Genomic DNA, 12,944 nt, shown 5'->3' with positions numbered 1-12,944 from the left:
GCTGGACTACTCAGCCAATACCTGATCAAACGACAAATTCCAAAATTGTCATTAGAAATTGATTTTTGCAATTTGAAAAGTTTTCTAAATTCTTAAAAGACCTGCTAGGGCCTTGTGTTAGATCCTGTTTAGCATTTCTTCTAGAGTTTAAAAGTTTGTAAAAGTTTGAATTAGATTCTAGAACGAGTTTTAGATTCTTAAAAAGTATTCCAACTTTTAGAAGCAAAATGTCTAGCACAGATTGTGGTGGAACTCGACACCACACCTTACCTCCATCTACAGATGAGAGAGCTAAGGTCACTCTGTAAACTAAAGAAAATAGCAATGGGCCCCAAACCTACCAAAGTACAGCTCCAGGAGCTTTTGGCAGAGTTTGAAAAGGCCAACCCCTCTGAGGATGGCAACTCAGAGGATGAAGATAGTGACTTGGAGGGAAATTCCCCCCCTCCAGTCCTACTTAGGGAGAGCAGGGCTTCTCAAGCCCTGACTCCACAAATAATAGTCAGAGATGCTGGTTCCCTCACAGGAGGGACCAACAACTCTGAAATCACTGAGGATAACTCCAGTGAAGAGGACATCCAGTTAGCCAGGATGGCCAAAAGATTGGCTTTGGAAAGACAGATCCTAGCCATAGAGAGGGAAAGACAAGAGATGGGCCTAGGACCCATCAATGGTGGCAGCAACATAAATAGGGTCAGAGATTCTCCTGACATGTTGAAAATCCCTAAAGGGATTGTAACTAAATATGAAGATGGTGATGACATCACCAAATGGTTCACAGCTTTTGAGAGGGCTTGTGTAACCAGAAAAGTGAACAGATCTCACTGGGGTGCTCTCCTTTGGGAAATGTTCACAGGAAAGTGTAGGGATAGACTCCTCACACTCTCTGGAAAAGATGCAGAATCTTATGACCTCATGAAGGGTACCCTGATTGAGGGCTTTGGATTCTCCACTGAGGAGTATAGGATTAGATTCAGGGGGGCTCAAAAATCCTCGAGCCAGACCTGGGTTGACTTTGTAGACTACTCAGTAAAAACACTAGATGGTTGGATTCAAGGCAGTGGTGTAAGTAATTATGATGGGCTGTACAATTTATTTGTGAAAGAACACCTGTTAAGTAATTGTTTCAATGATAAACTGCATCAGCATCTGGTAGACCTAGGACCAATTTCTCCCCAAGAATTGGGAAAGAAGGCGGACCATTGGGTCAAGACAAGGGTGTCCAAAACTTCCACAGGGGGTGACCAAAAGAAAGGGGTCACAAAACCTCCCCAGGGGAAGGGTGGTGAGACAGTCAAAAATAAAAATAGTAAAGAGTCCTCTACAGGCCCCCAAAAACCTGCACAGGAGGGTGGGCCCAGAGCCTCTTCACAAAACAATCCTGGGTACAAGGGTAAAAACTTTGATCCCAAAAAGGCCTGGTGTCGAAACTGTAGTCAGTCTGGACACCAAACTGGAGACAAGGCCTGTCCCAAGAAAAGTTCCACTCCAAACTCCAATCCAGGTAACACTGGAATGGCTAGTCTCCAAGTGGGATCAACAGTGTGCCCAAAGCAAATCAGGGTCCACACTGAAGCTACTCTAGTCTCTGAGGGTGGGGTGGATTTAGCCACACTAGCTGCCTGGCCTCCTAACATGCAAAAATACAGGCAGCAGCTCTTTATTAATGGGACAAGTGTAGAGGGCCTGAGGGATACAGGTGCCAGTGTCACCATGGTGACAGAGAAACTGGTTTCCCCTGGCCAATACCTGACTGGAAAAACGTATACAGTCACCAACGCTGACAATCAGACTAAAGCACATCCCATGGCAATGGTAACTTTAGAATGGGGAGGGGTCAATGGCCTGAAACAGGTGGTGGTCTCCTCAAACATCCCAGTAGACTGTCTGCTTGGAAATGACCTGGAGTCCTCAGCATGGGCTGAGGTAGAACTAAAAACCCATGCAGCCATGCTGGGTATCCCTGAACTGGTGTGTGTAAAAACAAGAGCACAATGCAAGGCACAGGGTGAAAAAGTAGAGCTGGAGTCTGGAAAAATGGCCCAGCCTACCAAGAGAAAAGGAAAGTCAGTTGGGAAACCAACTGCAACACAGACAGAAAAAGAGAACCTCTCTTCTCAGGAAGAAGTTCTGCCCTCTGAGGGAACTGAGCCTTTGGAGCTTGAACCTTATCAGGTTGAGCTCTTAGGCCCAGGGGGACCCTCAAGGGAGGAGCTGTGTAAGGGACAAGAAACCTGTCCCTCTCTTGAAGGCCTTAGGCAGCAAGCTGCTGAAGAGTCCAAGGGCAAGAAAAATGGAACACATAGGGTCTATTGGGAAGATGGACTCCTGTACACTGAGGCCAGAGACCCCAAACCTGGTGCCACTAGGAGAGTGGTAGTGCCTCAGTCGTTCAGAGAGTTTATTCTGACCTTAGCCCATGATATTCCCCTTGCTGGGCATTTGGGACAAACCAAGACGTGGGAGAGGTTAGTCAACCACTTCTACTGGCCCAATATGTCCCAGAAGGTTAAGGAGTTTTGCCTCTCCTGCCCCACCTGTCAATCCAGTGGTAAGACAGGTGGGCACCCAAAGGCCCCCCTCATTCCACTTCCAGTGGTGGGGGTCCCCTTTGAAAGAGTGGGTGTGGACATAGTTGGTCCACTGGAACCTCCCACAGCCTCAGGAAATATGTACATCCTAGTAGTAGTGGATCATGCTACTAGGTATCCTGAAGCTATTTCCCTTAGGTCGACTACTGCCCCTGCAGTAGCCAAGGCCCTCATTGCTATCTTTACCAGAGTGGGTTTCCCTAAGGAGGTGGTGTCTGACAGAGGTACCAACTTCATGTCAGCATACCTAAAACACATGTGGAATGAGTGTGGAGTGACTTACAAATTCACTACACCATACCATCCACAAACTAATGGCTTAGTTGAGAGATTCAACAAGACATTAAAAGGCATGATCATGGGGCTCCCAGAAAAACTCAAAAGGAGATGGGATGTCCTCTTGCCATGTCTGCTTTTTGCTTACAGAGAGGTGCCACAGAAGGGAGTAGGATTCTCACCCTTTGAACTTCTGTTTGGTCACCCTGTAAGGGGACCACTTGCTCTTGTTAAAGAAGGCTGGGAGAGACCTCTTCATGAGCCTAAACAAGACATAGTGGACTATGTACTTGGCCTTCGCTCTAGAATGGCAGAGTACATGGAAAAGGCAACCAAAAACCTTGAGGCCAGCCAACAGCTCCAGAAGTTTTGGTATGACCAAAAGGCTGCAATGGTTGAGTTCCAACCAGGGCAGAAAGTCTGGGTTCTGGAGCCTGTGGCTCCCAGGGCACTCCAGGACAAATGGAGTGGCCCTTACCCAGTGCTAGAAAGGAAGAGCCAGGTCACCTACCTGGTGGACCTGGGCACAAGCAGGAGCCCCAAGAGGGTGATCCATGTGAACCGCCTTAAGCTCTTCCATGACAGGGCTGATGTAAATCTGTTGATGGTAACAGATGAGGATCAGGAGGCAGAGAGTGAACCTCTCCCTGATCTTCTGTCATCAGACCCAAAAGATGGCTCAGTAGATGGAGTGATCTACTCAGACACCCTCTCTGACCAACAGCAAGCTGATTGTAGGAGAGTCCTACAACAGTTTCCTGAACTCTTCTCCTTAACCCCTGGTCAGACACACCTGTGTACCCATGATGTGGACACAGGAGACAGCATGCCTGTCAAAAACAAAATCTTTAGACAGTCTGACCATGTTAAGGAAAGCATCAAGGTGGAAGTCCACAAGATGCTGGAATTGGGAGTAATTGAGCGCTCTGACAGCCCCTGGGCTAGCCCAGTGGTCTTAGTCCCCAAACCTCACACCAAAGATGGAAAGAAAGAGATGAGGTTTTGTGTGGACTACAGAGGGCTCAACTCTGTCACCAAGACAGATGCTCATCCAATCCCTAGAGCTGATGAGCTCATAGACAAATTAGGTGCTGCCAAATTCTTAAGTACCTTTGACTTGACAGCAGGGTACTGGCAAATAAAAATGGCACCTGGAGCAAAAGAGAAAACAGCATTCTCCACACCTGATGGGCATTATCAGTTTACTGTTATGCCCTTTGGTTTAAAGAATGCCCCTGCCACCTTCCAAAGGTTGGTGAATCAAGTCCTTGCTGGGTTGGAGTCCTTTAGCACCGCTTATCTTGATGATATTGCTGTCTTTAGCTCCACCTGGCAGGATCACCTGGTCCACCTGAAGAAGGTTTTGAAGGCTCTGCAATCTGCAGGCCTCTCTATCAAGGCATCCAAATGCCAGATAGGGCAGGGAACTGTGGTTTACTTGGGCCACCTTGTAGGTGGAGGCCAAGTTCAGCCACTCCAACCCAAGATCCAGACTATTCTGGACTGGGTAGCTCCAAAAACCCAGACTCAAGTCAGGGCATTCCTTGGCTTGACTGGGTATTACAGGAGGTTTGTGAAGGGATATGGATCCATTGTGACAGCCCTCACTGAACTCACCTCCAAGAAAATGCCCAAGAAAGTGAACTGGACTGTGGAATGCCAACAGGCCTTTGACACCCTGAAACAAGCAATGTGCTCAGCACCAGTTCTAAAAGCTCCAGATTATTCTAAGCAGTTCATTGTGCAGACAGATGCCTCTGAACATGGGATAGGGGCAGTTTTGTCCCAAACAAATGATGATGGCCTTGACCAGCCTGTTGCTTTCATTAGCAGGAGGTTACTCCCCAGGGAGCAGCGTTGGAGTGCCATTGAGAGGGAGGCCTTTGCTGTGGTTTGGTCCCTGAAGAAGCTGAGACCATACCTCTTTGGGACTCACTTCCTAGTTCAAACTGACCACAGACCTCTCAAATGGCTGATGCAAATGAAAGGTGAAAATCCTAAACTGTTGAGGTGGTCCATCTCCCTACAGGGAATGGATTTTATAGTGGAACACAGACCTGGGACTGCCCATGCCAATGCAGATGGCCTTTCCAGGTTCTTCCACTTAGAAAATGAAGACTCTCTTGGGAAAGGTTAGTCTCATCCTCTTTCGTTTGGGGGGGGGGGGGTTGTGTAAGGAAATGCCTCCTTGGCATGGTTGCCCCCTGACTTTTTGCCTTTGCTGATGCTATGTTTACAATTGAAAGTGTGCTGAGGCCTGCTAACCAGGCCCCAGCACCAGTGTTCTTTCCCTAACCTGTACTTTTGTATCCACAATTGGCAGACCCTGGCATCCAGATAAGTCCCTTGTAACTGGTACTTCTAGTACCAAGGGCCCTGATGCCAAGGAAGGTCTCTAAGGGCTGCAGCATGTCTTATGCCACCCTGGAGACCTCTCACTCAGCTCAGACACCCTGCTTGCCAGCTTGTGTGTGCTAGTGAGGACAAAACGAGTAAGTCGACATGGCACTCCCCTCAGGGTGCCATGCCAGCCTCTCACTGCCTATGCAGTATAGGTAAGACACCCCTCTAGCAGGCCTTACAGCCCTAAGGCAGGGTGCACTATACCATAGGTGAGGGTACCAGTGCATGAGCATGGTACCCCTACAGTGTCTAAACAAAACCTTAGACATTGTAAGTGCAGGGTAGCCATAGGAGTATATGGTCTGGGAGTTTGTCAAACACGAACTCCACAGCACCATAATGGCTAAACTGAAAACTGGGAAGTTTGGTATCAAACTTCTCAGCACAATAAATGCACACTGATGCCAGTGTACATTTTATTGCAAAATACACCCCAGAGGGCACCTTAGAGGTGCCCCCTGAAACTTAACCGACTGTCTGTGTAGGCTGACTAGTTCCAGCAGCCTGCCACACCAGAGACATGTTGCTGGCCCCATGGGGAGAGTGCCTTTGTCACTCTGAGGCCAGTAACAAAGCCTGCACTGGGTGGAGATGCTAACACCTCCCCCAGGCAGGAGCTGTAACACCTGGCGGTGAGCCTCAAAGGCTCCCCCCTTTGTCACAGCCCAGCAGGGCACTCCAGCTTAGTGGAGTTGCCCGCCCCCTCCGGCCACGGCCCCCACTTTTGGCGGCAAGGCTGGAGGGAACAAAGAAAGCAACAAGGAGGAGTCACTGGCCAGTCAGGACAGCCCCTAAGGTGTCCTGAGCTGAGGTGACTCTAACTTTTAGAAATCCTCCATCTTGCAGATGGAGGATTCCCCCAATAGGGTTAGGATTGTGACCCCCTCCCCTTGGGAGGAGGCACAAAGAGGGTGTACCCACCCTCAGGGCTAGTAGCCATTGGCTACTAACCCCCCAGACCTAAACACGCCCTTAAATTTAGTATTTAAGGGCTACCCTGAACCCTAGAAAATTAGATTCCTGCAACAACAAGAAGAAGGACTGCCCAGCTGAAAACCCCTGCAGAGGAAGACCAGAAGACAACAACTGCCTTGGCTCCAGAAACTCACCGGCCTGTCTCCTGCCTTCCAAAGAACTCTGCTCCAGCGACGCCTTCCAAAGGGACCAGCGACCTCTGACTCCTCTGAGGACTGCCCTGCTTCGACGATGACAAGAAACTCCCGAGGACAGCGGACCTGCTCCAAAAAGACTGCAACTTTGTTTCAAGAAGCAGCTTTAAAGAACCCTGCAACTCCCCGCAAGAAGCGTGAGACTTGCAACACTGCACCCGGCGACCCCGACTCGGCTGGTGGAGAACCAACACCTCAGGGAGGACCCCCGGACTACTCTACGACTGTGAGTACCAAAACCTGTCCCCCCTGAGCCCCCACAGCGCCGCCTGCAGAGGGAATCCCGAGGCTTCCCCTGACCGTGACTCTCTGAAACCTAAGTCCCGACACCTGGAAAAGACCCTGCACCCGCAGCCCCCAGGACCTGAAGGACCGGACTTTCACTGCAGAAGTGACCCCCAGGAGTCCCTCTACCTTGCCCAAGTGGAGGTTTCCCCGAGGAAGCCCCCCCTTGCCTGCCTGCAGCGCTGAAGAGATCCCTTGATCTCTCATTGACTTACATTGCGAACCCGACGCTTGTTCTAACACTGCACCCAGCCGCCCCCGAGCCGCTGAGGGTGAAATTTCTGTGTGGGCTTGTGTCCCCCCCGGTGCCCTACAAAACCCCCCTGGTCTGCCCTCCGAAGACGCGGGTACTTACCTGCTGGCAGACTGGAACCGGGGCACCCCCTTCTTTCCATTGAAGCCTATGCGTTTTGGGCACCATTTTGAACTCTGCACCTGACCGGCCCTGAGCTGCTGGTGTGGTAACTTTGGGGTTGCTCTGAACCCCCAATGGTGGGCTACCTTGGACCAAGAACTGAACCCTGTAAGTGTCTTACTTACCTGGTAAAACTAACAAAAACTTACCTCCCCCCGGAACTGTGAAAATTGCACTAAGTGTCCACTTTTAAAGTAGCTATTTGTGAATAACTTGAAAAGTATACATGCAATTGAAATGATTCAAAGTTCCTAATGTACTTACCTGCAATACCTTTCAAACAAGATATTACATGTTAAATTTGAACCTGTGGTTCTTAAAATAAACTAAGAAAATATATTTTTCTATAACAAAACCTATTGGCTGGATTTGTCTCTGAGTGTGTGTACCTCATTTATTGTCTATGTGTATGTACAACAAATGCTTAACACTACTCCTTGGATAAGCCTACTGCTCGACCACACTACCACAAAATAGAGCATTAGTATTATCTATTTTTACCACTATTTTACCTCTAAGGGGAACCCCTGGACTCTGTGCATGCTATTCCTTACTTTGAAATAGCACATACAGAGCCAACTTCCTACAGGGAGGCAGATGTATTAGGTAAAAGTGTACCCTGAGTGAGAGGAGCTAATATTTTGGTGACAAAGGACAACCAGACAATTCCAAGCTGTCCAATAGGTTTTCCTAGCACAAGGCCATATCTCCCTTACATTATTCAATTTGGGGAGATAATTACTTTAACATGCCAGTCCTGCTTCTCTGGCAATGCAGAGGTGCCCAATTTGCCTAATTCAAGTAGGAACATACAGATGTCTTAATATATTCATTTCATCATACTAGCTGTGTTCTTTAAGAATTATAACTGCAAATCAATTTGTTTCTAGTGACTTCCTTATTGAGGGTCACCTTGCTAAGAATTAAAACAGCATGGGTTGAATCATTTCAGAAAGAGGAGCTCTGAAAGTGCTACAGCATTTTAGATTTGAAAGCTTACCAGCAACAGCCTGCAGAGTTTGGGAATTAAAACTGCTTGTGGAATTGTCTAGTAGGCATTTGGGCAGACATGTTACTATTAGCCCAGAAGAGACCTAGATAAGAACTTACCTTTCAGATGAAAATGTCCTGTACCCTATACAAAGGACACTGCTCTTACACATTCATTCAAAGTCCCTTCATGCCCAACTGCATTATGCTTTTTTATCGAACACAAAATAATTCAAATGAGCAACCCTGTTATTCAGAGGCACGTGGGTCACAATAATCTGCATTCTAATTTATCAGGAGTCTGACGGCTGGAAGAACTGACACCAAGGACCATCTCAATCAAGCATTAGCAAAGACAATGGGTCTCCCCTTTCAATGGTGTTACCCAACCTTTTGGATTTACCAATGCTTTTTGCAGATGAACAGCAAAAAAATGCCGGAGCTTTGTAATTATGCATGCATTTGTAATTTTCTCTTTAAGAAGGTGGGCACCAACCTCGGAGCAGGAAATGAAAAGAAATGTGTGAGAGCACCTAAAAAGAAAGGGGTGGTAGCAAAATGCCACATCAACCCAAAGAAAAAAAAAAAAAAAAAAAACACTACATTATATTAAAAAAACAGAAAAGTGCAAGTAAAGAGTAGGGGAGGAACAGGGTGGCAAGTCTGAGGCGCGAAAGTCACAGGTAAACTGGAGCAGAGCAACAGTGCAGCTGGAGGCTTGAAAATTAAATTTAAAAAGCAGAAGTAGGTCAAGAGGGGTTTGGTGAAGCAACAGACAAATTGAGGCAAGAGGATGAGCATAACACAGAGCATAGGTGCAATAACCTGGATTTGAGGGTAGACATAATGGGGAAAGCAAGATAACACCGGCACTCCCAGGGAGAACAGAAAAAGAAAAAAATTGCCAAAGACAATAGGCCTGGCACTGTCTGCCAGCCTTTTAACTTTATCGATGATTGTTTTAAGGTTTTTGCAAAACTTTAATGCTGGAGCAGCTCAAACTAAACAAAATGTTGGCTAAAAGAAAAAATATTATTCTAGTCTCAAAATGCACACTTTCAGCGCAGTAGCCTCTACCACAGAAGTAAATACTTTGTGTGTGGATGTGTTCCTTGTGAAAGGGCAGAATGCTGTTGCTCACTCTGTAGTTAGCTAACAGCTGCAGTGGAGTGCAGTAACCCACAGCCCCACTGTGTATGCCATAGAAAAAGGAAGATAAATGTGAATGACACAATAACAGACTAATGGATGCAGATGGCTGGCTGCAATTTTAGTAAAATCAGAAGGTCTTGGGAAAGGCAAAACCTAAAAAATATAGTCCCCTGGATGTAAGAAGTGGAAGGATATCAGTCATCTGATAAAAAGGATGGTAGGAAGTTATGCTCTCAGGGAGAGAGTATCACAAGAAAAGGATGGAAAGTCGCTGATTAAGAAGCAAGCCATTGTAAGCAATGAGCTGACCTAAAGCCCACTACAAGCACTGGTAGTGTCCACAATAGCTTTTTGATAAGAGACACAAAAATGTAGGCTCCATGAGCACCACATTCCTTCTGAAGGATATTCTCTCACCCCCTCTGGAGCACCAGAATATGGGCCATCTATGCGTTGTCTCTCACTGCCCCTTTCAACTCACATGGTCTGACTGTCCGCCAAGTAGTAGGCTTTTCTGATTTTCAGCTTTAGAATAATTCCTGCAAGGGAATCCGAACACATTGCAAACTTTTATGTCAAGTGTATCTCGGTCTACTGCTAAGAACAATGAAGACTCAATTCCAAAGGGTGTCAAAAGGTTCTGGATGAATGCCGTCATCTAGTACACTGTCCAACCAATAGTGCTCAGAGGTTGGGTCCCTCTTTCCAGAAGCTGAGTCCTAGCCAGTCCCTCTAATGCAACATTTCTGTGAGTGAAGGTATAGCAGCCTTGCTCCCTAAAGATGCCCAGATTTTGGAATACATCAAATAAACTCCAGCCACAATATATAGAATGAGATGCCTCCCTTTAAGTTAAACACCTCCTTTCTGGGCAGTGGTCCCCCTTTTCTGATGTGGGAACTCTGCTCTTGAAGGGGCAGCTCATTCAACATCATTTTGCAACAAAGAAACCCTCAACAAAACGAGTACTCTAAATACTGTGGATGTTCTCAACACTTTGCGAACTTTAACAACTTTGTGGATACTGTGCAGTTCTGATCTATGGATTTGCATCTTTGAAAACTCATGTCGAGTACACTATTTGGTTATGCAGGTGATCAGCCAATAGTGGGGGCAGGCAGGTCATTTCAAATTGTATACTGCTGAATGGTCTATGGTGGCACTCGTCCTGGATTTCAGTACATAGTTCCAGGGCAAGACAAAGCCTCGCAGTTGTTCAAATAGAGCTTAGTATTATTTTCGTCTACATTACAGAGGACTCCTCGGCGTTGCTGCGGTTGTGATGCACCATCATAGTCACACAGAAGTCCACTACAGCAGAGGAAGCAGGGACATGGCAGCCAAAACCTGATAGGTTTTTAAAATTTTTCTTGTGAACAAGGACCAGTAGATTGCTCTGTGCCCTAAGGCAAATGGAGCTTCGTACCAATGTACCAGTCTTAGTGTAAGGAACAGACACGCTGTGACTCATGCAACTCCCACGACTTAACTGGAGATAAGGTATATCACCAGAGATCTCACAAATAGTTATATTTCTAGTGGGTTGCTGGTATGCTCTTCCATAAAAGAAACAAACACATTAGAAATTCACACTTATTTTTTAAAAAGTCTTAATGTTAGAGCCCGGTTTTGGTGCAGAATAAAGTGTTTAGGACCCATCTTTATCCTCATTTTCCAGACCGGGGATGTCAATCGACTATCGAAGATGCAGGAATCAGTTTTCACCGGTTACCTTTTAAATGCCATTTTCTGGCTGTTCTGCAAACACAACCTTAATGCAAGGTGGTGTATCTCACAGCAGGTAGTGATGAGGCGTAACCAAAACACAGGCACAATGAAGTTTGAAGAGACTGCCCCTGGCTGCCATCAGCCTTCCTGAAGTAGCAAGTAAGGACATACAAAAGGGCAGACATAGCCTAGAAAAATCCACATGCTTAAAAGAATCGCTTGACTCATCCCATTTTCTACTACTATCCACCAAATGGCAATGCTCTAGAAGGACCAATCAGCAATCTCTTGCTAAAAGGACATTGTACAATTTCTAAATATATCTCTGCTTCCATCATTCTTCACTTCAGTGTCTGGGTCCCCAGACAGTGGAAAGCAGACAATACACTTCCATTGTCTGGGAAAGTGCTATCCATGCTCCATCTTGTGCCATGCTAACCCAAGAGCCATCAAAAATGGATTCCACTGATCCCAACAGTTAAGATCACACAGCACACAGAGACCTGCTACCACACCTGCCATAAACCAAACAAGAATACAAGCACTACCCATACATACACCCCTCAGAGGAACTTTACACGAGAGGGGCCAGGAGGGCACATTCTTGATGAAATAGAAAAAATCTGCTCAAACCTATGAATCTTCAAATATTGTCAGGCTGCTACCAACACTGTATGTAAACAATGCAAATCATTACAGAAGGCACAATGTGTGCCTCACTCCAGGTCACAGAACAGATTCTGGGATGTGGCTTTACTCTGGACAGTCTTATACACTGAATTAGCATGCTCACTGGTCCAAAAATAAGTCTAAATACGTTTTTCATGATTTGAGTCACTCAGTGCGGAGGCATATGCCTGTATTTCAATGCAGGAAACATTCTCATCCAAACAATGTATAACTGCTATCTTAATGCATCACGCTTAACAGGTATCATAAAACATGCCCACTGTTGCAGTATGGCTGCATACCTTTCTTTCACAAAGCTTGGACAACCTTCATTTTTCCAGGAATTCCAATTCTCTTCAGTGCTTAGTATATGCTGTTAAAAGAGTAGGTGAATATTATTAAGCTTGAATGAGTACCATGCAGTGTAAGAAAGAAAAAAAAAAAACGCTCACCTGTATCATTTTCAAAAATTTGTCTCCAGCTGGAGGAGTTTCCGCAATAAGCTGTATTGAGAAACAGAAAAATTACAGAATATTAAAAGCACAACATGAGGTTGATATAATCACAAACATTTAGGCTGGTATTACCTGGATGTACACATTGGTGCAAGAAATAAACACAGTAACATCAGATAGTCTTTTGAGAGCTCTTACTATGCTGACATTTAGATGGAAGTTAAACTTTGCATTTTCAAACATGAGAACAATCTAAGGAGGCCAAACACCATAACAGAGACGAGCAGACGGGAGCTGGTTCACGATCAGTGAACTTCAGAAATACTTGAGAACAGATTGGAAATAGTCTTATTGTCCTTGGGGAGTGATATCAGTGTGGGCCAAGACTGATGCTGGGTGACGCAGGGGTTCTCAGGTACTTTGTCTCTTCATAATTGTGATCCTCCATGGTGTAGGAAGCTGTCTCTTTATACGATATATCAAAATGAGATATACTGTGCAAGGTAGTCCAGGGGTTCCCTTACTAGTGGTCAGGGGCTTGCGCAAGCACTCCCAAGGTGCTCTTTTAGGGGGTAGTGTGGCTGAGCAGCCTTAGGCTTAACAGAGAGGAGTGTCAGACATCTGCAAATACACACAGTCAATGAATGAGACCCACGACTCACTTACAAAAATAGCAAGGATTGTTACAGATTAGAAAAGTCGATACTTGTGCAGTTTTTGGAAGCTGTAATGTTATCCTATGGAGGAAAATCAAGTGCGGCAAACAGGTACAGTGACTTACGGGTCCAAACTCCTGGACTTAAAGTAAGTA

At 46.0% G+C, this 12,944-nt stretch overlaps 1 protein-coding gene across 2 annotated transcripts in view; it reads right to left on the bottom strand.

Moving 5' to 3' along the window:
- The window catches only part of THOC1 (THO complex subunit 1), a 467,835-nt gene that overhangs the window by 169,208 nt on the left and 285,683 nt on the right, over positions 1-12,944 (bottom strand). For both annotated transcript variants that reach the window (XM_069219988.1, XM_069219989.1), the window contains exons 14-15: positions 12,131-12,181; positions 11,981-12,051 (exon numbers count right to left, since the gene is read on the bottom strand). In XM_069219988.1, the coding sequence (XP_069076089.1) occupies positions 11,981-12,051; positions 12,131-12,181 (122 nt within the window). The remainder of the gene's footprint in view (positions 1-11,980; positions 12,052-12,130; positions 12,182-12,944) is intronic.

The sequence above is a fragment of the Pleurodeles waltl genome, chromosome 2_2 (genome assembly GCF_031143425.1).
Source record: "Pleurodeles waltl isolate 20211129_DDA chromosome 2_2, aPleWal1.hap1.20221129, whole genome shotgun sequence".
Taxonomy (NCBI): Eukaryota; Metazoa; Chordata; class Amphibia; order Caudata; family Salamandridae; genus Pleurodeles; species Pleurodeles waltl.
The sequence above is the reverse complement of the archived record's forward strand: the minus strand, read 5'-3'. Positions and strand labels throughout refer to the sequence as shown.